The sequence below is a fragment of the Symphalangus syndactylus genome, chromosome 6, assembly GCF_028878055.3.
Source record: "Symphalangus syndactylus isolate Jambi chromosome 6, NHGRI_mSymSyn1-v2.1_pri, whole genome shotgun sequence".
NCBI lineage: Eukaryota > Metazoa > Chordata > Mammalia > Primates > Hylobatidae > Symphalangus > Symphalangus syndactylus.
This window is the reverse complement of record NC_072428.2, coordinates 124,065,953-124,091,206: the sequence shown is the minus strand read 5'-3', so window position 1 is coordinate 124,091,206 and position 25,254 is coordinate 124,065,953. Positions and strand designations below refer to the sequence as shown.

Here is a 25,254-nt window from a genome sequence, read left to right as displayed (position 1 = left end):
ATTATTTTAATCTTGTTGCATAGGATCTCTTTGCAGTTAAAAAAAATACTCTTTCAAGATAACAAGGCGTGATTTTATGCTAGTGTGATTTTATGTGACCCAAATCCCATAGCCTTAAGCTCCACGAAGTCGACACTCTATAGAACAGCAGAATGAAAATTATATTAACTATTATTGCCATAGTGATGACAATACAGATCCTTGCAGGAAAGTAGCCCTCATCCTCCTGGCCTTACAGGGCCTTTTCTGCACGCTTCAATGACAGCAGTTGCAAATACAAAATGATCCTGTCAATGGCTGTCAGGGGAGAAGGAGAAAAAATCCTTATGGACACCATCCATTGACTATTATCTTTCTCAGTGCTTGAGGGACCGTTAAAACTGACATGAAGCTTTCAGAATTACCCTCCTTCATTATCTTGCTAGTCATAAATGTAAAGGCCACAAGCAGAATATCTCTTTCTGCCAGGCTCATCTTGCTTTTTGCTTATTTCTTGTTCCAATAAGTAGAGATTCCTCCAAGGGAATTTTCCCCACCCTTACCCTCGTAGGGCCTGGCTTCGGCTAAGTGACATAGGGAAGAATCAGGCAGAAAGTGTAAAAATGCAAATCTCGATCGTTTTTCTTTTTTTCAGTAACTTAATCAGCATTTCTAGCGAGTTTCGCCTATGTCAGTCTATCGAGGAGAGTGTCTGAAGGCAGTCAAAGAATAATTTTCAAAAAGTTAAAAACAGGATTCTTACATAAAAAATAGAATGAAGCACATGTGAAAGATTCTATTAGACTCACTAATTAATGAAGAAATCAGGAAGATAGTAATCAGGTATTCAGAGTCCATGAGAAAAGGCATTCTGAAATGTTTGCCAAGTTATAGACAAAACTGGTTAATGTCCTACAGGACAATCAAACTATAGCCTTTGAGGTTAGTCTAAGAATTCTGCCTCCTTTCATCTTCACATCTACCCTCTGTCCATCCTCATTAGACAGATGAGACCACTGAGCCTCAGAGAGGTTAAATAACTGGCCAAAAGCCAAGTGGTGGTACTGAAATCCAAACCTAGAATGACCAACTCCAAGTCCACCTTCAACTACCCCTTTGTGTGTGAAAAAAAATGAGGCAAGATAAAGCTATGCAATAAGAGGTCTCAGAAGAAAAAATACATCAGCCAAGGTTTTTTAAGTATCAATAAAAGAATTCATTCAGAGAAAAACCTTTTCATGTAGAACCATAAAATATAAAAATCAGAAGGAACCTACAAGTCCATCTTATCCCAATTCTTTTTACAGAAGAAATTATAGCCTTCAGGGGCTAATGACTTGCCCCAAATTGCCTGGCTTGTTAGCAGCAGAGCAGGAATTAGAGTCTAGACGTCTTGTTCAATTTTTGCTCTTGCTAGTTCACCAAACTGCTCACTAGGCTGGACTTTTACTAATAGAATCCCTACTTTGGGATTCTGGGCATCAAAAGACAAGGCATTGTATCCATAAAACAAGTTATTTTATCAGGCAGAGAAGACAGAATTAGACAGAGGGAAAGGAGGTGAGGGGAGGAAATATTTATTCTAAACGCTTCTCATTATTACAAAAACATCAATAATCACTTCCATTTATTCATTGCTTACTGTAAACCAGGCCTGTTCTAAGTGCTATACACGTATCTCATTTAATTATTCCAACGGCCCTCTGAAAGAGGATTGACATCCCTATTTTCAAAGGAGAAGAAAGAGGCCCAAAGATGGTAAGCAATTGCCCAGTTACAAAATTTGTGTCTAAAGTGGCATTCCAACTCAGGTCTTCCTGGCTCCAAAGCCCCTGAAATTAACCATTAATACTCTTCTTTCTCTAAAAGTATGAACTAGTTTCTAGGAACTTATCACGAGGCATAGAGAACCTGACCCTGGTGAGATACTAAAAATGGGAGAGAGTGAGTGAGTGAGAATGGGGTGTGTGTGTGTGTGCATGTGTGTGTATATGTTGGAGCAGGCAGGAAGACCTCAGGTTTCTGGGACCAGGGAATGAAGTGAGGTGGGCAAAGACAGTGGGATATGATCGTTCCGGAGAGCAGGGTCTTTTTGTGATAGCCCTGGATCCTTGCCACCTTGGGTGAGAGGAAGGAGAAAGTAGAGGAATGACATGATGATACTCTCAGAGTGCCCTTTTTGAGAGGGCATCCAGGATAGGCTGTCCTGGAGGGAGAACCAAAGGGGTAAAGAGCTTAAGTCGGAAAGAGGGTGCTGACTCCAGCTTCAGCTTCATGGTATCTTTGCGTTGGTGTTATTATTAACTCTTACTTACCTCAAACTCTTCTGTGTGCAACTGAGTTGTTCTCCCAGTCTGGAGCCAGCACCTAACCTCATTCAGAATGGAAAGAAAAGGCCAGGTGCACCTTCTGTTGCCTGTATTTGGAAAGAATGCCTTTCCAGGAGCGTGGACCTTGGGCAAGGCAAAGAATGTGTGTCCCCTTCCCCTGTACATACTTACACCCTTTTTGTGCAAGGACAAACAGTGCTTCTCAGACAAGTTGAGATGGTGGCACTTCAAACTCATACTGATTTTTTATGGAACACTGTAATTTTTACAGAACACCTTGAAATGAAGAGAAAAGATACACAATAGAACGCACCATTAGTATTAACATAATAATAACAATTAAAACACAACCACGTTAATATTTATGAGTAATTCCTAAGTGCCAGACAACTAAGTGCTTTACATATATAAACTCAATCCCTATAGGTACCCTACAAGTTACAGATTAATATTATTATTCCCATATTATAGATGAGGAAGGATAGGCATAGACAGGTCATGCAACCCTTCAATCCACTGTGTCAAACAGTGACAAAGCTAGGACTCAGATACACAGTCTGGTTTCCCAGCCTACATCCTTAATCAAAACACTGTGCTTCTACTCAACTGCTTCAGTAAAACTTTATGGAGGAGAATCTTAAATTTGAGATAATTTGATGAATTAACTTATTATCCTTTGATGGTTTCTTATCCCTGTCTAGGAAGAAGAAAAGAAAGCTTATTATCTCATAAAAGCCAAGTGGGAATACAGACATTAAGCAAACAATTACACTAATAATCATGTCTTTTTGTTTGTTGTAAGGGCTAAGGAGGGAAAACATAGGAGCCATGAGAATTTCACCTAGAGCCTTGACCCAGTATGGTGGAGAGGGGCCCTTTAAAATGTTAGACAAACACTTTGAGCCTCATAATTATAAAGTTGGGAAAAGCCAAGAACAGATGAGGAATGCATGTGTTACATTTGCAGAAATCAGCTACATTCCGATTAAAATTGTCATAAGTAATTGGGCTAACAAGATCCGATAAAGTCTAGGCAGAAGTTGAGTGAACCAAATAATATCCATCCCAGCAGATATCAAAGGTGCTTTGGAGGTTGCCCCACTAATAGACAACCCAGATCAGATACTGGTGTTGAGATCAAAGATAAAAATTGCAGTCCAGGAAAACATAATCTTAAAAGCTCAGAGACTAAGGCAAAAAAGTTAAGCCAATGAAGAATTGTTGCAAAGGAATTGCAAGCATCATGTTGTGAATAAAATCTGAACACAGGACTAGATAAGGATTACTGAGAATTTCTAGCTCAGATTATCTTAGCAGACAGAAAACTGGATATCATCAGGGAAGTCACAAAGACTTAAGATCAAAATGATTAAAATGATGACCAGAAGGGACTGTGTGAAATCTTTTGGGGATGAAGATATGAAGACTTGAGAATGTTACACTAGGACAGTCAGGAGATCAAAGAAGACCAGCAGAAATTCAGGAAGAAATAATCACAGGAGATGGTAAAAGGTAGAAGTGCTTGAGAGACACAAGTTTTAATAACTAAAGGGTCCCAGTGGCACTGAATAATAAAAACAGGAAGAAGAGCAAATAGAAGACAGTTACATGAAAGGTTCAAGAAATCCTGCCAGAGTGCATACACTTCAAAAATAGCAACACAATTCATCTAGTTAAGAACAAGTGTGGAACAGTGCTGCTTTATGGAAAAGCAAATCATGCAGGCTCTGATATAAAGCACAGGTAACACCCAAGTCATCATTATCAGCAACTGGTTATACAACCTATAAGGCCCTACTACACAGAGAGGGCTGTTTCAGGCACTGGGGATACAGAAAAAGTTGAAGTTGTAGTCTCTTTATTCAAGGGATTTGCATTATGGTTGGAGCAGCAGGACACCTACATCAAACATATAAGTTAAAAGTATACAAGAGGAGATAGGTTCTCCCTGATTGGGCTGGAGTTGTGTTACAGGTCTTCAGGGAGGGACTGAATTGGAGGCAGCAGTGGCATCACTTTCCCCTTACCCCTGTTGGCAGACGGGGCTCACTCCTGGACTCAGATACTGCAATGCTCGAGCCAGTCCAGGGGAGTTAAGAGAAAAATCTCAGTTGGGGTCAAATCTGTCCCGAGAGAGTTGCTAAGGAGCTTTAGGGAAGAGGTAAGACTTGAGTGACACCCTGAAAGAGGAGAAGGAAGTGGGCATTCTGGGAAGGGGAAGTGGTAGAGATAAAGGGGAGGAGGCTGGCTGTGCTGTGCTGTCGGAAGTCTCTGAGAAGTCTGTCCTACTTTGCAAACACAAACAGCCTTGAGTAGGCTTGGTATTTCTATATTAATAATATAGAAATAAACTCTGCTCACAGCAAGTCGGAAGAAGGAGGAGGGTATTGCCTTCCTGTAAGAAAAGGGACATGAGTGAGGAAAAGGAGGAAATTGTGTCAAATGTCTAAGCAGAATCTAGAGATGAGAGTTAAAACAAAGGAAGAAAAGATGGGCACAGCTAGAGGTCCTGACAACAGTGAGGGGAAGGCAGGAGCCTTATAACTCCTGGTCTTACGTGACGTCTATTACACTCAGATGATGCTCTCCCATGAGGTTAATAGGAGGCTCTGTTTTCTGTGATCTACTGTACCTTTTAGGCACCTTATAGAACTTTTATTTATACCTTGTATCCAAACTTCCTCAGTTACTTTTCTCCCACAAGGGTATCCCTCTTTCTTGCTGAAAGTCTTCTGCACATAGTGGTGTGCTTTATAAACATGGATGACTACTCACAAAGTTATCTTTATGGTGATTATGCCAAATGCATCTGCCACTTGGTTCCTCCTAAGTGAAATGACATCTGTGCAGATAAGTGCTTGGAATGAAATGATCAGGATGCTTGTCTCAGAGAGGAGTGCCGAGACTCTGAAGCCTCCAAAAAATTAAAAAGACACAAACTAGCATTCAGAGGGGCTAACCGGACTCATTTAGAGTCAGACCTGAGATCTAATCCAAACCAGCCCAAATGCCTACCTTCCAAGGTTACAGGAAAAGTTAAAGGAGATGAGTGTAAAATTGGTTGATTCAGTGTGCTAGACTGCAAACACAGCTACCAATTCTTCCCATCCCTGCATGCACAACCCTTGCAAGGTGACTTTTGTAGCTCCTCCAGTTAAGAGGTGGAGTCTATTTCTCTACCCCTTGAATCTGGGCTTGACCGTGAAACTTGTTTTGGCCAAAAAAACAGTAGCAAATGTGGTACAAATGCTTGGCCATTGGCTGCTCGTTCTTGTTGCTCTTGGGAATGCTGTGACCACCCTGTGAAGAAGCTTAGGCTAGCCTGCGGGATAACAAGAGATGCTGGGACCAGTTTCCTTTGTGGGCCTGGCCAACCACATCCCGTTGCCAGACATGAGAATGAAGCCAGCCCAGATTATTTGGTACCAGCTGCCTTGCCAACTGATTTATGAGGGAGCACAGTAAAAATCAGTTGAGATGACTCAGGCCAGAAGAACTGCTCAGGCAACCCCAAGAATCATAAGCCAAATCAATGGCTATTTTAAGCCACTAATATTTGGGATAGTTTGAAAGGCAGTAAAAGTTAACTTATACATATGGTATCTGGATGTCTATAGGATGTGAGATGCCTACAGTCTCACTCAATGGTTAGTAAAAGACTATTTTCTGACTCTCACCGAAGTGATTAGTTTCATATTAGTCTTTGCTACTGTGAGTACTATCTTCCATAATAAACAAATCTTTGCTGCTATAAAGGTCAAAAAAGAAGCTGCAAATCTTTCCCACAATGCAAGTGTATTTGTAGTCAGGGTTCTCCAGAGAAACAGAACTAATAGGATGGAAGATGTTTCTTCAGAGAAACAGAATGAATACGATAGGCTATAGATACATACATACATATTACACGGAATTGGCTCATGCAATTATGAAGATTAAGAATTCCATGATCTTCAGTTGGCAAGCTGGAGACTCAGGAGAGCAGGTGGTACAATTCCAGTACAAGTCCAAGCGCCTGAGAACCAGGAGAGCTGATGGTGTAAGTGCCAGTCTGAAGGCAGGGGAAGACCAAAGTCTCAGCTCAAGAAGCCAGGCAGACAAAGTTTCCTCTTACTCAGCTTTTTTGTTCTATTCAGGTCTTTAATTAATTGCATGAAGCACACCACATTAGGGAGGGCAATCTTCTTTCCTCAGTCTACCCACTTGTATGTTAATCTCATCTAGAAACACCCTTACAGACACGCCCAGAATAAAACTTGACCAAATATCTAGGCACCCCAGGTCCCACTCAAATTGACAAAATTATCACAGCATGTAACACTTAGGGAAGTTTCTAAGTAAAGAACAGTGTCTTAGTCTTTTTTCTATTGCTATAACAGAATACCAAAGACAGTAATTTATAAGGAAAATAATTTTATTTCTTACCGTGCTGGAGGCTGGGAAGTTCAAGAGTGTGGTGCCACATCTGGCAAGGGTCATCTCACAGTAAAAGGGCAGAAGGCAGAAGGGCAAGAGAGGGTCAGAGGGCACAAGACAGAGATGAAAAGGGGGGCCAAAATCCCAAAATAACTAACCCACTCCTATGATAAAAACATAATCCATTCATGAGGACAGAGTCCTCATGGCCCAACCACCTCCCAAAGGCCCCACCTCTTGACACCCCACAATGGCAACTGAGTTTCAACATGTGTTTTGGAGGAGATGTTCAAACCACAGCAAACAGAAAGTCCTTTGGAATCTCTTAAAGGGAAAGAACAAACCTTACGTCTCTGAGTGTTGCTGTACCAGCCTTCCCATCCAGCCAAGCGGGCCTCATGGATGCTCTGCTTCAACATCCTCCTCCATTTCTTGCACCACTGTCTGGAAAGTGCTCCAGCCTTCCTTAAGGTTTGTGATGATGCAAACCATTAAGAATAATACAGTCTAGGACGCACATAGAAATAATATGATAATCATGAAAAAGTACAAGTAGACAAGGAGTGGCTTTGAAATTATTTCCCCTTCAAATCAAACATTAAATGTTTAAAATGGAAAGAGTATGATAAAGAGAGAATCACACCCTGAGTCATTTCACACAGGGCCTTCTGGTGAGACATAGGACATCAGCAACATTTCTGGAGGACAAAAATCTATTGCCATGTGAAGAATAAGACAGAAGCCTGACCTTTGCCCCTCATTGCCTTTAGATATCAAGGTGAGGGATTTTGTGTTTGAATTATTTGCTGCTACAAATACAGTCTTGCAGACACAAACAGCTTTGAGTTGGCTTGGTATTTCCATTATAAATAAATGGAGACGTAGGGCATTTTTCAAAGTCATTCATTATTGAGGTGTCCTCAAGAAGTTCTCACTTTGTCACGTTGTGATTTTCATTCCTGAACAAATCAAGCTACTCAAGAGTCCGTCTTGACTGGAAACTCATTCAGCAAATGATTTATGGGCTTTTACAAAATTCTTTTAAAGAAAAACCATTTCAGAGAAATTTGATTTTAACTCTTTAGGTATTCAGTTGCTCTTAATACTACAACCTTTAAAAATATTGTGGTAAAATACACACAACATAAAATTTACCTCCTAACTATGTCTAAGTATATAGTCCACTGGCATTAAATACATTCACATTGCAGTGCAATCCACCTGTCTCCAGATCTCTTTTCATCTTCCAAAATTGAAAGTCCATTACTACTAAACGATAACTCCCTATTCCTTTCTCCCCTGTTCCCTGGCAAACACCATTCTACTTTCTGCCTCTATGAATTTGACTAGTCTAAATATCTCATAAAAGTGGAATCACACGGTATGTGCCTTTTTGTTAATGGCTTATTTCACTTTGCATAATGCCATGAAGGTTCATCTATGTTGTAGCCTCTGTCTGAATTTCCTTCCTTTTTAAGGCTGAATAATATTTCATTGTATGGATAGACCCCATTTTGCTTGTCCACTCATCTGTCAATGGACACTTAGGTTACTTCCTCCTTTTGGCTATTATGAATAATATTGCTATAAACATGGGTGCCCAAATATCCCTTCAAGATCCTTCTTTCAATTATTCGAGGTATATACCCATAAGTCGAGCTGCTAGATCATATGGTAATACACTAGCTTTAGAAAATGCCATAGTTTTTCACACTGGTAGCATCATTTTACATTCTTACCAACACTGCACAAGGGTTTCAATTTTGCTACATTCTCATCGACACTTATTTTCTGTTTTTTATAGCAGCCATCCTAATGGGTGCAAGATTATTTCTCATTTCTCATTGTGGTTTCCATTTACATTTCCCTAATTATTGATGATGCTGAGCATCTTTTCATCTTTTTATGTGCTTATTTGACATTTGTATATCTTCTTTGGTGTAATGTCTATTCAAGTCCTTTGCCCATTTTTAAATTGGGTTGTTTGTTTTGTTGTTATTGAGTTGTAGGAGTTTTTTTTTTTTTTTGAGACGTAGTCTCGCTCTGTCACCCAGGCTGGAGTACAATGGCAAGATCTTGGCTCACTGCAACCTCTGCCTTCTGGGTTCAAGCAATTCTCCTGCCTCAGCCTCCTGAGTAACTGGGATTACAGGCGGATCACGAGGTCAGGAGATCGAGATCATCCTGGCTAACACTAATTTTTGTATTTTTAGTAGAGATGGGGTTTCACCATGTTGGTCAGGCTGGTCTCGAACTCGTGACCTTGTGATCTACCCACCTCAGCCTCCCAAAGTGCTAGGATTACAGGCATGAGCCACCGCATCCGGCCAGGAGTTCTTTATATATTTTGGATATTAACCTCTTATCAGATCTATGGTTGGCAAGTAGTTTTTTCCCCCATTCTATGGGTTGTGTTTTCACTTTGTTGATTGTGACTTCTGATGCAAAGAAGTTTTTAATTTTGATGTAGGCCAATTTATCTATTTTTGCTTTTGTTGCCTATGCTTTTACTGTCATGTCCAAAAAGTCATTGCCAAATCCAATATCATTAAGCCTTTCCCCTCTTTTTCTTCAGCTTCACTGAGGTATAATTGACAAATAAAAATCATATATATTTAAGGTACACAACCTGATGTTTTGATATAAGCACATATTGTAAAATGATCACTACAATGAAGCTGATTAACATATCATTGCTTCGTATAGTTATCATTTTCTTTTGTGTGTGTTGTGTGTGTGTGTGTGTGTGTGGTGAGAACACAAGATCTACTCTACTAGCAAATTTTAGTATACAATACTGTATTGTTCATTATAGTCACTATGCTGTACACTAGATCTCCAGAACTTAGTCATTTTGCATAACTGAAACTTTGTACCCTTTACCAAAATCTCCTTATTTCCTCCTCTCTCGGGCCCCTGGAAACCACCAATCTACTTTCCATTGCTATGAGTTTCACTTTTTTAAGATTCTACATATAAATGAGATCATGCACTATTTGCCTTTCAGTGTTTGGCTTATTTCACTTAGCATAATGTCTTCCAGGTTCATCCATGTTGTTGCAAATGACAGGATTTCTTTCCCTTTTAAGACTGAATAATATTTCATTTTATATATGTGTTGTATATATATATGTGTGTGTATGTGCATATATATATAATACATATGATTGGATATGACACAAAAGTACAGGAAACAAAAGCAAAGATGACAAGTAGCAAGATTACATCAAAATTGAAAACTTACGTGCATGAAACATCACAATCAACAATGTTTTATACTGGCCAGGCATGGTGGCTCATTCCTGTAATCCCAGCACTTCGGGACGCCAAGGCAGGCGGATCACCTGACGTCAGGAGTTTGAGGCCAGCCTGGCCAACATGGCATAACCCCATCTGTACGTAAAATACAACAATTATCATGCCTGTAATCCCAGCACTTTGGGAGGCCGAGGCGGGCAGATCACGAAGTCAGGAGATCGAGACCATCCTGGCTAACATGGTGAAACCCCGTCTCTACTAAAAAATACAAAAAAAATTAGCCGGGTGTGGTGATAGGCACCTGTAGTCCCAGCTACTTGGGAGGCTGAGGCAGGAGAATGGCATGAACCCAGGAGGCGGAGCTTGCAGTGAGCTGAGATAGCACCACGACACTCCAGCCTGGGCAACAGAGCGAGACTCTGTCTCAAAAAAAAAAAAAAAATACAACAATTAGCAGGGCGTGGTGGTGCACACCTGTAGTCTCAGCTACTCAGGAGGCTGAGGCAGGAGAATTGCTTGAACCCAGGAGGTGGAGGTTGCAGTGAGCCGAGATCATGTCACTGCACTCCAGCCTGGGTGACAGAGCAAGACTCCATCTCAAAACACACACACACACACACACACACACACACAATGTTATATACATACACATACACACACACACACACACACACATATATATATGTATCTGACATTTTCTTTACACATTCAACTGCCAATGGGCATTTAGGTTGTTTTCATATCTTGGTTATTGTGAATAATGTTACAATGAACATAGGAATGTAGCTATCCTTTCAAAATCCTGATTTCATTTCCTTTGGCTATATGCCCACAAGTGGAGTTGCCAGATCACAGGATAGCTCTATTTTTAATTTAAGAAAATCCTATACTGTTTTTCATAATGGCTGTATCAATTTACATTCCTACCAACAGTGTACAAGGTTCAATTTTCTCCATGTCCTCACTGTATTAATCCATTCTCACAATGCTATAAAGACATACCTGAGACTGAGTAACTTATAAAGAAAAGAGGCTTAATTGGCTCCCAGTTCTGTGGGTTGTACAGGCTTCTGCTTCTGGGGAGGCCTCAGGAAACTTACAATCATGGTGGAGGGTGAAGGGGAAGCAAGCACGTGGCTGGCAGGAGAGAGAGCAAAGGGGGAGGTGCTACACAGTTGTAAACAACCAGATCTCACAAGAACTCTATCATGAGGCAGCACTAGGGAGATGGTGCCAAACCATTAGAAACCACCCCCATGATCAAATCACCTCCCACTAGGCTCCACCTTCAACATTGTGGATCACAATTCAACATGAGATTTTGGTGGGGAAACGGAGCCAAACCATATCACTCATCAACACCTGTTTCCCTTGATAATTAGTGATGTTGAGCATCTTTTCATATACCTATGGCCATTTGTAAGTCCTCTTTGAAAAAAATATCTATCCAGGTTCTTTGCTCATTTTTTAATTAGGTTATTTGTGTTCTTTGCTATTGAGTTATATGAGTTCCTTATATATTTTGGATGTTATCACCTTATTAGATATGTGGTTTGCAAACATTTTCTCTCATTCACTCTGTTGATTGTTTCCTTTGTTGTGCAGAAGCTTCTCATTTTGATGCAATGCCACTTGTTTATCCTTGCTTTTGTTGCCTATGCTTTTGTGTCATACCCAAAAAATTGTTGCCAAGACCAATGTCAACAAAGAGTCAAACTGTAAAATATTTAAAAAGGTTTATTCTGAGCCAAATATAAGTGACCAAGGCCCATGACACATTTCCCAGGAGGGTCTGAGAACATGTACCCAAGGTGGCTGGTTACAGCTTGATTTTATATATTTTAGGGGGACAGAAGCCTCAATCAGACATCAGTCAATACATGTAAGGTGCGCACTGGTTTGGTCTGAAAAGTTGGAACAACTCAAAGTGCAGGCTTCAAGGTCATAGGTGGATTCAAAGATTTTCTGATTGGCAATTGGTTGAAAGAGTTAAGTAATTATCTAAAGACCTAAAATCAATAAATAGAAAGGAGTGTCTGGGTTAAGATAAGGGGTTGTGGAGACCATAGTTTTTATTATGTAGATGAAGCCTCCAGGTAGCAGGCTTCAGAGAGAATAGATGGCAAATGTCTCTTATCAGACCTAAAATGGTGCCAAACTCTTAGTTAGTTCTCTCCTGGATCAGGAAATGACCTGGAAATGGAAGGGGATTCTCTACAGAATGTAAATTTTCCCTGCAAGAAATAGTTTTGCAGGGCCATTTCAAAATATGTCAAAGAAATAGATTTGGGGGTAAAACACTTTGATTTCTTTCAGGGCCTGCTGTCTGTCATGTGATGCTATACTAGAGTCAGGTTGGAATTCAGTATCTTATTGATACTGACAAGAGTCTGTTTTGTCAGTCTTAAGATCTCTGTTTTAATGTTAATGCTGGTCAGTTGTGTTTGTATTCCAAAGGGAGGAGTGTATCACGTCTCACCCCTTCTTCCCATCATGGCCTGAACTAGTTTTTCAGGTTTACTTTGGAATGTCCTTGGCTGAGAGAGTAATCCATTCAGTCAGTTGGGGGTCAGGGGGAAAGCTTAGAGTTTTATTTTTGGCTTACACCAAGACCAACATTAAGAATCATTTTTTTCCTATGCTTTCTTCTAGTAGTTTTACAGTTTGAAGTCTTATGTTTAAGTTTTTAATCCATTTTTTTTTTTTTTTTGAGATGGAGTCTTGCTCTGTCACGCAGGCTGGAGTGCAGTGGTGTGATCTGGGCTCACTGCAACCTCCACCTCCCAGGTTCAAGTGATTCTCCTGCCTCAGCCTCCTGAGTAGCTGGGACTATGGGCATGTGCCACTGCACCCAGATAATTTTTGTATTTTTAGTAGAGATGGGGTTTCACCATGTTGGCCAGGCTGGGCCCGAACTCCTGACCTAAGGTGATCCACCCGCCCTGGCCCGGCAAAGTGCTGGGATTACAGGCATGAGCCACCATGCCTGGCCAAGTTTTAATCCATTTTGAGTTGATTTTTATATATGGTGTGAGATAAGGGTGCAATTTTATTCTTCTGCATGTGGATATCCAGTGGTCCCAACATCATCTGTTGAAAAAACCCTACTGCTTTTTAAAAAAATATTGTTTGCTTCTCTTGATCCTTCAACTTCCTGCTGTGGCTAGTCCCCGGAGACCTCAGCATCCTTTGTTGGTTTCCTTAACCTTGCCCATACCTCTGTAAATAGATCCTTTATTAAATTCTCTTCAGAATTTTGAGTGGGCCAAAGATTTCCTGCTGGGCTCCTGCCCAATAAGAATGGTACGTGAACATAAAGACAACCATTTGAAAGGAGCCAACAAAACTAATTCGTCTAGAGAGATATTCACTATGGTACTTACATCCTGTTTGGAAGTTGATGGTTAAGTGAGAGAGACCCAAGAGTCATGTCTCCTGTGCTTTTTTTCTTCTTTCTTTTCTTTCTTTTTCTTTTTCTTTTCTTTTTTTTTTGGTATGGGGAGGGGAACTGTCGGGGAAAGAAAGGGAAGGGAAATTCTGAGGGGGGTGTGTATGTGTGTTTTAAAGGCTAAGATTCCAAAGGGAAAATTTGATGTAAAAGACCAACATCTCTTACTGAGTAGTGCTTAATATAGTTATTATATGCAGACAAGTAATAGGATTTTACACTACCAGCAGCTTAAAGGATCCAGGAGGGTTTCTCCATTCTCCCTAAACCCAGACAAGATGTTAAGCATTGTTTATGTATCACTCAGTCACAGAAATACATTTATAATTTGGACATAACAAGTGAACGCAGGACTGGATTACATTAAGCAAAATTTACCATATCGGAAGTGAATGAGAGCTATGACACCAATCTGGGACTACCCAAGTGTTCTATTTCTCTTGCTCTTGCTCTTTTAGTCCTCTTTCAAAGGGACTGTATCCTCTTGTTACAATAGGTAGACAGCTAGGCATGAACGTTGTAAACCCAACCTATTTCAAGGATAATAACCATCACAATTTACACAGTTACATGGCTACTTCTTAATCCTTTGTTGTCTCAAAAATTACTCTTTATGTTAAACTTTTTAAAATAAATAAGTGGACATGGATCATAGTTAAAACTATAGATAGAGAGATCTTCTCCCCATCTAATCAGCTCATATGTATTGAAATAATGACTTAAGGCTAGGAGAGATGACTTCTAAATTTGATCCATATTTCTTTATCTAATCATTTCTCAAAGAAGCTGCCAAATCTTCTTAGATAAATCCTAAATGATATTTTATATTTTCATTATGCTTGTTTTTAAAAATGAAAATATAAAGACAAAGTATTTTTCACCCTGGCAATAAACCTGCACAGGCAGAGAATTAGATGTCAGAATCTTTAGAAGACGGCACATTATTTAGCTGATGAATTAATAGGAATTTGTGGAAGAGGAGGTAGGATTGAAAGTTAAAGCTGAATAACAATTAGATTGTTTTGTCATCAAAATTCCACTTTTAGCTGCTACTAATTTTCTTTTGACCACAAAAGACATTAGTTTTTCTGAGTAAAGAAGAAAAAGATCTGTATTGCTTTACAACGGTATCTACCAGAGAGGCTGCCATTGTAGGAAGAGGTTGTCATTTGAATTGCTTAGAAAGAAATAGATGAACAGAGAGGAAAGATAGGGAGAGAAAAGAATACACCATGGTCTATGCCGAGTCTTGATTGCATAAGCAAACTCAAACGGGAAGCAGCAATACTGTTTCCAGGGGTAGGGAAACAAATGAGGGAGGGCAAGAAGAAAGAGCAGAGGCAAGCACCTCAACCCAGGGGAAGAGAGTGCTGGACACCAACGTGGGCATGGGCCAGACATTGTCCAGAAAAGGATCAGGTGCTTTAACAGGGAAGGTCATGTCATTCAGGACCAAAGACAAGTCCACTTACCTTCAAGTAACAGTGTGGCTATTGGCTTTAAGCCTTTAGCAAACTTCCATGGTTGAGATATTAGTTGGTGCCCAGAACTTACCTGGGGATAATGGGGTGTGAGAAATGCTACCCCAAAAATATCACCTTGGTGTACTGAATATTTGACACCGAAAGAATTTGAGAAAACTACAGAAGCAGAAAGGTCACTCTGACTGCCACCCACCCTCCCCAACCCCCTGAAGTAGGTCATAAAACCTAAAAAGGATTTGCTGACCTTCCCCTGAAGCAGGTCAGAAGACTCTAATGTGGGAGGTGCCCACCTGCGTGTGGAAGAAATAACGTTATCTTTGAAGACACAGAGATGGCAAGAAGAGTCTGAACAGGACTTGCTAAGTTTCCCTCAGTTTATTACCATTAGATCATTCCCTTTTTGCCCTATCATATTTCTCCACAATTTTCTGTTCTTTATCAAACCTACTATTAAAAAATACTCAGGACCGGGTGCGGTGGCTCACACCTGTAATCCCAACACTTTGGGAGGCCAAGGCAGGCAGACTGCCTGAGCTCAGGAGTTTGAAACCAGCCTGGGCAACATGGTGAAACCTCATCTCTACTAAAATCCAAAAAAAAAAAAAAAAAAAAATTAGCCGGATGTGGTGGCATGCGTCTGTAGTCCCAGCTACTCAGGAGTTTGAGGCAGGAGAATTGCTTGAACCCAGGAGGCAGAGGCTGCAGTGAGCCGAGGCTGCGCCACTGCACTCCAGCCTGGGAGACAGAGCAAGACTCCATCTCCAAAAAAAAAAAAAAAAAGAAAGAAAATACTCAGGTTTAACCACTTCTTCAGGTCTTCCTTATGAAGACTCCTGTATCACATAAAACTTATATTAAATAAGTTTGTCTGTCTTTTGGGGCCCCTAAGATGCACCTAAGATGCATAGAAGGAGACAGTTTCCTCTCCTATAGGGCACAGGACTTGGGTTTGCAGCCTGATTATCCCTTCCCACCCTAGCCTGCCTTCCCATCCCAAAACAAATGCTGGTCTACTATTAGGATCACCAGGGCTACCCACCTACCTTGTTCATGATTTCAGATAATAAACACAGAAACTAGATACATTCCATTGTTAAGCAGGCCCATTGATGTATTAATTGAGGGCAAAAGAGCACAGGCATTTTAATTATGTGACAAACTGTAGAATTTAGGCTGTAGACTGTCAAAGCTAGAGTTCTGAGCTCAACCACTCAAAGACCAAAGTGTCTAAGGTGAAGAAGTATCACTGCATGAGTAATATGTAGAAATGCAAAACAAGGATGAAGCCACCACTGCTCAACTCAAGACTATTACTAGAAAACCAAACATTCTTCTTAAAGCAACTCTGGTAAGCACACAACTTCTGGAGGAACAACAGCAAATCAAAGAAAGCTGATTCCATAAACTTGGAGCTGCTCTACTAGAAAAGAGGAACAAGAACTCCCTCTCAAAGAACAACAGAGAGCTGCCACAAGAGGCTGAGATTAAAAAAAAAAAAAAAAAAGAAAAAAGAAAAAAAGAGAATAAGTCCAGGCACAGTGGCTCACGCCTATAATCCGAGCACTTTCAGCACTTTGGGAGGCTGAGGACGGCAGATCACCTGAGGTCAGGAGTTCGAGACCAGCCTGGCCAACATGGTGAAACCCCATCTCTACTAAAAATACAAAAATTTGCTGGGAGTGGAGGAGGGCGCCTGTAATCCCAGCTACTCAGGAAGCTGAGTCAGGAGAATCACTTGAACCCAGGAGGCAAAGGTTGCAGTGAGCTGAGATTGCACCACGGCACTCCAGCCTGGGCAATGGAGCGAGACTCTGTCTCAAAAAAAAAAACAGGAATAACTTAGCAGGAAGATGGCAGACTCTTACAAAAATGAAATGTGGGTCAGAGCCTCAGCCCTCCCTTGCCTTCCTAATGGCTCCTCTGAAAGTAGCTCTGTTAACTTTGCAGCTATCCTTTAAAGATAGGAGGAAATGAACATCCCGTGACCTCATCTCAGCACTAAAAGGGGTCATATTTCAGTTGGAAAATGGCAGTCTTTCTCTGTAATTTACATACTACACAGAAGCTTCCAGATTCCTGGAATTTCCCTTAGGAAGACAATAAAAGTTTTTAAAAAGGTGCCTAAGCTAACCCGTGGTCTAGCAGGAGAAAGTGAACTAAGTCCAGATGACTCATAAAGATGGATGGGTGTTGTAATACAATGCGATTATGTACTAAGGAGCTATGGACCAGGGGCTAACAAAAAGCAGCAGAAATGGGGGCCAGTGGAGCTCTTTTTGTACTCAACAGTTCTCACTATCATAGACTAGTGAACAAGTGGAGTACCAAGTCCTAGTGAGGAGAGAAAGCATGCTAATGTTTTCCTTTTCAGTTTGAGCCTCCTAATTTACTTGACTGGCTATAGGTGCCTCCCTTCCTCAATATTTTATGAAGATACCCAATCCTACCAGTTTTCTCTGTGGCCACTGTGGAACTGTAAATTATTTAATGCATTTCCTCTGAAAACAAATCTAGGATGTCAACCCGCTGGCAAATTAATAAGCAGCTGGCCCACCAGGTACTGCCACCATTTTGGACGCATATAGAATAAAGGGATTTCACAATAAGGGCAACTTCAATAATCCAGGCATTATACTGAGTTCTTTACACACTTTGTTTCTTAATATTTATAATGGTGGGAATTATTATCCCCATTTTGCAGAGGAACAAACATAGTTCAGGAGTATAGGTGACTTGCCTAAGACTGAGAACACATAAGCTACTCAGTGGTGCCGCAAAAAATGTCAACCCAGGTCTTCCGATCCTTAAACCCATGCTCTTTCTACCATATTCTGTGCATCCCACAGAAAACGAGCTTGGGCCTTTCATTATTTCCCTTGATGATGGTAACTGCCTTCGGATGTTTCCAATGGTGAAATGGTTACTTAAGCTATGTTGCCTTTTTCTTTTTTTTTTGGAGAATCTGGGGCAATTAATTACTACACATTCATTTCTTTTCTTCTAATTTAGAGAGCTTTCTTTCTGAAATGCAGAGCAATTACACAGGAAGCCAGAGGAAACTTCTCTCCCCAAGTTCTTTTGTAAGATCAAACAGGTATCTGTCAACAAAAAGCAGTCATTCAGGCTGGAGCGCTTTAATGTGATAATGAGATAATGCTAGGTCTCAGATTTCTCTGGGGCTTTTCAAGGGTCTGCAGACTGCTCCCCACTTGTACCTCTTGTCCCAATTTAGTCCCTCTCTGTATCCTCCTCCCACTGCTCTCTCTCAAATGCAAATGAATGTCTCAATATTCTCTGTGTCTTTTTACTCTTAACCCCTTTACAATCTTAAATTCACAGGGCACTCCATATCTTCGTCATTAAATTCACCGAATACTATGAATTGCCTACTATGTGCAAAGCACTGTGGTAAGTGTGGTGCAAGATATAAACTCGAGTAAAGTCAAGTCTTTGCCCTCAGCTTATAGTCTCGAAAGGGAAATAAATCAGGATAAAGTAAGCAGAGAGTACAAATCAGGGTCCCATTTTTTCCAGCTGAGGAAGAAAGGGCAGGTGAGCCTTGGGAGTGAGCAGATGGGAGGAGGGGGGCAGAAGAGGGGAGTCAGCTCCTGCTTCTTTCACTTTGCAGATCAACTGCAGGACTCTGCAGGTTGCAGGCCCCCCACTATTTTTTCCACCTCACCCTTTTCTTGACCTCTCCTCTTAACTAGCCCATTGCCCCATGTTGTGCACTGCTGCCTTCCCTCTGCAATGAGGAGCTTTCTTCAACCACTTTTTAAAATGTAGTATTATTGAGGCAGGAGAACAGGATCTGGAGGCAGGGAACATAAGGCCAATTCACGCTGACTTCCTAGAACTAAATCAAATGGAAACACTTCAGCTATGACAGGAAATATCCTTTCCATTTACACAGGGCATACAGCAAGTAAATGAGTTTGTAACTTTACTTCATCTTCCTCATTTACATAGGGCATACACCAAGTAACCAATGGAAATCTCTAGAGGGTATTTAAATGGCAGAAAATTCTGTAACCGGCTCTTGAGCCCCTGTGCTTGGCCCACTCCCACTCTGTGGAGTACACTTTCGTTTTCAAAAAATCTCTGCTTTTGTTGCTTCATTCTTTCCTTGCTTTGTCTGTGCGTTTCGTCCAATTCTTTGTTCAAGATGCCAAGAACCGGCTGGCCATAGTGGTTCACACCTGTAATCCCAGCATTTTGGGAGGCCGAGGCGGGTGTTTCATGAGGTCAGGAGCTCGAGACCAGCCTGACTAACATGGCGAAACCCCATCTCTATGAAAAATACAAAAATTACCCAGGCATGGTGGCACGTACCTGTAATCCCAGCTACTTGGGAGGCTGAGGCAGGAGAATTACTTGAACCCGGGAGGTGGAGGTTGCAGTGAGCGAAGATCACGCCACTACACTACAGCCTGGGCAACAGAGTGACAGTCTCAAAAAAAAAAAAAAATGCCAAGAACCTGGACACCCTCCACCAGTAACATATTTTATTGCTGCTAGCTGCCACCCCTTTTCCATGGGATCTTCAAAGGCTGTGCATGAGGAAGAGCCAGCTCCAGGATGTTGAGTAAAGTCTCATCCCTCAGCCTCACCTGAGGGAACAAGAGTTTAACAGGAGAGGGGCTGGGGCTTCCCAGGGTAGAGAGTGGGCAGCTGCCTTAGCTTCTGTCAGTGGATAAGGTTCCCTGTCTGCCCTACCCTATCAGTAGGTGTATGTGGCTTCAGTGTTGTGCTGAGTGAGATCTGCATGGTACTGTTGTGGGGTGGGATGGGGGCAATGGGATGGGCTGCATCCAATGAGCCACATACCTTGATGAGAATGTGAGACAGGCTTGGATACCACATGGCCTGCATTTGATACAGGAGGAGGACAGGGAAGTGCTGGGTAGAAAAGGGCATGGTCCCTGGCTAGGGCTCCACTCTCAGGCCTGTGCCCAAGGACTTAGGTGACGACAGGCATTTCTGTTTTCATACCCAAATGCTGCATTTTCCAAGACCACCCTGGCCTGCCATGCCCCATCCTGTGCCTATAAAACCCCCAAAACCCTAGTGGGCACAGACACAAGTGGCTGGATGTCAAGAGGAACATACTGGCAGAAGAGCACACCGGCAGACACCAGAGACACTGGCAGGCCATCTACAACAGGACAACGTGGAGTTCGGCCAAGGGTGGTTGGAAGAGAACCCGGCTGCCGAGGGGCCCGACTCCAGGGAACGACCACCCGGCTTCTGGCTCCTATCCATCTGCTGAGAGTTACTTTGACCACTCAATAAAACCTTGCCCTCATTCTCCAAGCCCATGTGTGGTCCAATTTTTCTAGTACACTAAGGCAAGAACCCCCGAATACAGAAAGCCCTCTGTCCTTGTGATAAGGCACAGGGTCTAATTGAGCTGATTAATACAAGCCACCTACAGATGGCAAAACTAAAAGAGCACACTGTAACACACGCCATGTGACTTGTTCAATGACAGAGATACGGAAATCTACCAAGTACTGCCAGTAGAGTTGGCCTCTGTCCTTATGATGCTTACAGTAAAAAGGACCAGTAATACTGAAAATTAGGGCCTTTACTGGTAACACCAGCTGTTACTGGTAATATGTACTTGGGCAAGGCATTTATCCTCTTATGTCTGCAGTTTTCCCAATGGAAAAATGGTGGTAATATATGTGCTGCTCAGTTGAATGTAAGAATTACATGAAATAGTGTAAATGCAGTGCCTAGCATGGTATGTGGCACATAGAAAAAACACTGGGTAAATGTTCTCTTTCTCCCCAGTTCCTTTCCATTAAAATTTGAGATTCAAGCTTGCCTTTGCACTGTAGGGGAACAAAAACATCTTTTCCTCATCCATTGCTAGCTTCATGGCTAAAGCCAGAAACAAAAGACAGATTAACAAGAGAAAAAGCATATGAATTTATTTAATAAGTTTTACATACATGGAGGCTTTATAAAGAAATAACCCAAAGAAGCACTTTAAGTATATTTTTAGGCTAAGTTTAGTGAAGAATGGACAGTCATGGAGAAATATGACTGGATAAAGGGGGAATGAGTTGATGGTAATAAACTAGGGAGATCTTAGCAAGGTCTATTTGTTCAGATTCTTCTCTGTGTCTTTGTATCCTCAAAGATAAGAATGTTCCTTTCCTGCAGGTGGAGAGAGGGCACCTCTTGAATAAGGGTCTTAGAACTTGCTTCAGGGGAAGGTCAGAAAATCCTTCCTAGGTTTTATGAACTGCTTCAGAAGAGAAGTGTGAAAGAAAGTCAGAAAGTGACCTCCCTGCTTCTTTGGTTTTCTCAAATTCTTTCAGCCTACAGTATTCAATATGTCAAGGTACCATATTTTGGAGTAGCATATTCTGAACCCCATTAGCACAAAATAATATCTGTAAACTGAGTCCTGTAGCTTTGATTTTTTATTTTTATTTTTAGGTGGAGTCTCACTCTGTTGCCCAGGCTGGAGTGCAGTGGCACAATTCAGCTTACTGCAATCTCCACCTGCCCTGGTTCAAGCCATTCTCATGCTTCAGCCTCCCTAGTAGCTAGGACTACAGGTGCATGCCACCATGCCTGGCTAATTTTTGTATTTTTATAGAGACTGGGTTTTGCCATATTGGTCAGGCTGGTCTCAAACTCCTGAACTAAAGTGATCCACCGGCCTTGGCTTCCCAAAGTGCTGGGATCATAGGCATGAGCCACCACGTACGGCCCTGAGTCCTGTAGCTTTTAAACAGGAGGAAATACCTTATAATTTTGAAGAAATCTCTAGCAAATTAATTGGTCACACATTTTGAAGTGTTAAAAAAACCTGGGGATGGGGAATCATTAGACTGGGGTGACTCCAATATTTTAAGTTTCTACGTGAGCAGACCAACACCTGATGTAAACGATAAAACAAAACTAAAAACTTCACCAACCAGAAACTGCCAGTAAACCTGCAACTAAGATTTTTCTACTCTAAGCAATGAAATAGATTTTCTTTGTGTTACTTCCATGCCAGCCTATATAAGCCCACTGCCCATGCTGCTACAGCTACAGAGCTCTCTGAACCTCTCCTGCTGAACTGGACTGTTGCCCAATTCATGAATCGTTCCTTGCTCAAATCAATTCTGTTCAATGTATCTTGTCTAATTTTTTTTTTTTTAATCAGAAGAAAGATCATCCATTGTGAAAATGAGGTGTGATGCCATAACTAGAGAATGGGTTTCTATAAATAGCAAGGATTGAAGTCTTCTGTTCAGAAGAGATGGTGCTGTGCTTCCCAAGAAGTGGACCACCAGCCACACAGGACCTTCAAACACTTAAAACTGAGATAAACTTTAAGTGTAAAGTATATGCTGGATTTTGAAGACTTCATACTAAAAAAAGTAAAATACTTCAATAATTTAAAAATATGGATTGCATGTTGAAATGGTAATATTTTGGACACACTGGGTTAAATAATATATATTATTAATATATATTATATTATATATTATTTATAAATTATATATTATTTATATAATATAATATATACTAATATCTATTATATAGTATATATATTATTAAAATTAACTTTGCTTGTTTCTTTTTACTTCTTTAAGTGTGGCTACTAGAAAGTTTAAAATTATTGGCTGGGCGCAGTGGCCCACGCCTGTAATCCCAGCACTTTGGGAGGCAGAGGTGGGTGCATCACCTGAGGTCAGGAGTTTGAGACCAGCCTGGCCAACATGGTGAAACCCTGTCCCTACTAAAAATACAAAAAATTAGCCGGGTGTGGTGGCGGTCTCCTGTAATCCCAGCTACTTGGGGGGCTGAGGCAGGAGAACTGTTTGAAACCAACTGGGAGGTGGAGGTTGCAGTGAGCTGAGATCACGCCACTGTACTCCAGCCTGGGCGACAAGAGCGAAACTGTCTCTAAAAGAAAAAAAAGAAAATTTAAAATTACGTGTGGCTTGTATTCTATTTCTATTGGAAGTAGTAAGTTGTTTGTTTGTTTGCTTGTTTATTTGTTTGTTTGAGATGGAGCCTTGCTCTGTCACCCAGGCTGGAGTGCAGTGGTGCAATCTTGGATCGCTGCAACCTCCACCTCCTGGGTTGAAGTGATTCTCCTGCCTCAGCTTCCTGAGTAGCTGGGATTACAGGCACCCACCACCACGCCTGGCTAATTTATGTATGTTTGGTAGAGACGGGGTTTCGCCATGTTTGTCAGGCTGGTCTCAAACCCCTTGCCTCAGGTGACCCACCTGCCTCAGCCACCGAAAGCGCTGGGATTACAGGCATGAGCCATGGCACCCGGCCTGAAGTAGTAAGTAGTTCTGATGGCAAGCCATCCTGTGTGATCTTATTCAATATTATTTGTCTTAATGAGTTTTGATGACAACAGATCACATGTGGTATTTGTCACTTGTACCAGGCTTAATAAATACTTAAGAATGGAAGGTGTTAAGTAGGGTTGAGTGTGAGTTAGATTCTACTACCCCTCACTGTTTAGCTGAACCAGGCTTTTCTTACTGTACTTTAAGGAAAGGGCTTTCTTCCATTCTGGCGCTAAAAGAATCCAAGCTCTGTCCAGATGGGGCTGCTTCTCTCTTTCTCCAGATGTATCAATTAATAATACTTTGATAACGCGAGCTTCCTCTCTGTCGGAGAGCTCAGTATTCACCAGCTAATTAACTCTACAAAGAAAGCAGAGCTGCTGTCATCTCAAATGTTTCCACTTCTGCTTCCTGAGACAGCCAGGAGAGCAAAGCAAGAGATCACTCCTGTGGGCTGCGGGGACCTTGGGCTGGAGTTCCTGCAGCTGTTTTTCTAGTTGAGAGGGACCTTCCTTGACAAACAAGAGTACTTCATCTTTCTGAAGAGAGGGATGACTTTGCTAAAAGCAGCATTCAAGTAGTTTTTGCCACTGACCAGACCTTTTCTTTGTTAACAGTACTTAAGTGCACACACACACATACACACACACATTTGACTAGATGAGAACAACCTCTAAATGGATTAATTGGGTGGGTTATTTTGATTTTTGCTTTTTTTGTGTGTGTATTTTTTTTTTTTTTTTTTTTTTTTTTACCATTTCACTTCATTTCTTGTAGAGTAGAACCATTATTTTTTAGCTGCCTTCAAAAATTCAATGATCTTGTTTGGATGAATAATGGTGCATTTTCTCCTAAGTTCAACTGCCTGCTGGACCTCTCCACCACCTCAGATTCAATGTGCACAAAACAAACTCCTCCAACTCCCCCACGTGATGCTTCCTCCTAAACCTGCAAATGGCACCACTGTCCTCACAGTCACCAGGCTCAAATGTTGACCACGTTCCGTTCAATTCCTCTCTCTCCCTTCCTCTCACACGCAAGCATTTGCCAGGTCAACCCATCATTTCACCTCTTGTCTTTATCTCCTCTTCTCTGACCTGCTGCCCTTTTCCTAGTTCAGATCTGCTTTGCATAGTTTTCAGATGATGGCCACAGCTTCTCACCTAGGCTGCTGCTTGGCTCTGTTTCTCCAAGCAGTTGCATCCGAGATCATCTTCCTGTGCAGGTGCCGATCAAGTCACTTCCTGGCACACAACCTGGTTCCCCATTGAGAGGTGACAGTGTGCTGGCAGTTCTCACAGCCCTCGCTCGCTCTCGGCGTCTCCTCTGCCTGGGCTCCCACTTTGGCGGCACTTGAGGAGCCCTTCAGCCCACCGCTGCACTGTGGGAGCCCCTTTCTGGGCTGGCCAAGGCGGAAGCCGGCTCCCTCAGCTTGCAGGGAGTGTGGAGGGAGAGGCGCGAGCGGGAACCGGGGCTGTGTGCGGCACTTGCGGGCCAGCTGGAGTTCCGGGTGGGCGTGGGCTTGGCGGGCCCCTCACTCAGAACAGTGGCCCCAGGCAATGAGGGGCTTAGCACCCAGGCCGGCGGCTGCAGAGGGTGTGCTGGGTCCCCCAGCAGTGCCGACCCACCGGCAGTGCACTCAATTTCTCACCGGACCTTGGCTGCCTTCCCGCGGGGCAGGGCTCGGGACCTGCAGCCCGCCATGCCTGAGCCTCCCACCCCCACCACGGGCTCCTGTGCTGCCCGAGCCTCCCGACGAGCGCCGCCCCCTGCTCTATGGCGCCCAGTCCCATCGACCACCCAAGGGCTGAGGAGTGTGAGCGCAGGCGCGGGACTGGCAGGCAGCTCCACCTGCAGCCCTGGTGCAGGATCCACTGGGTGAAGCCAGCTGGGATCCTGAGTCTGGTGGAGATGTGGAGAACCTTTATGTCTAGCTCAGGGATTGTAAATACACCAATCAGCACCCTGTGTCTAGCTCAGGGTCTGTGAATGCACCAATCGATACTCTGTATCTAGCTGCTCTGGTG

At 42.2% G+C, this 25,254-nt stretch overlaps 1 protein-coding gene across 4 annotated transcripts in view; it reads right to left on the bottom strand.

Moving 5' to 3' along the window:
• Positions 1–25,254, bottom strand: part of LRGUK (leucine rich repeats and guanylate kinase domain containing) — a 202,209-nt gene that overhangs the window by 151,566 nt on the left and 25,389 nt on the right. For 3 of the 4 annotated variants that reach the window (XM_063642258.1, XM_063642257.1, XM_063642260.1), the window contains one exon: positions 2,481–2,585. In XM_063642258.1, coding sequence (XP_063498328.1) covers positions 2,481–2,546 — 66 coding nt within the window. In that variant the 5' untranslated portion in view covers positions 2,547–2,585. Of the gene's footprint in view, positions 1–2,480; positions 2,586–6,731; positions 7,000–25,254 lie in introns of those variants that run through there. The other variant, XM_063642259.1, reaches the window with a different exon arrangement.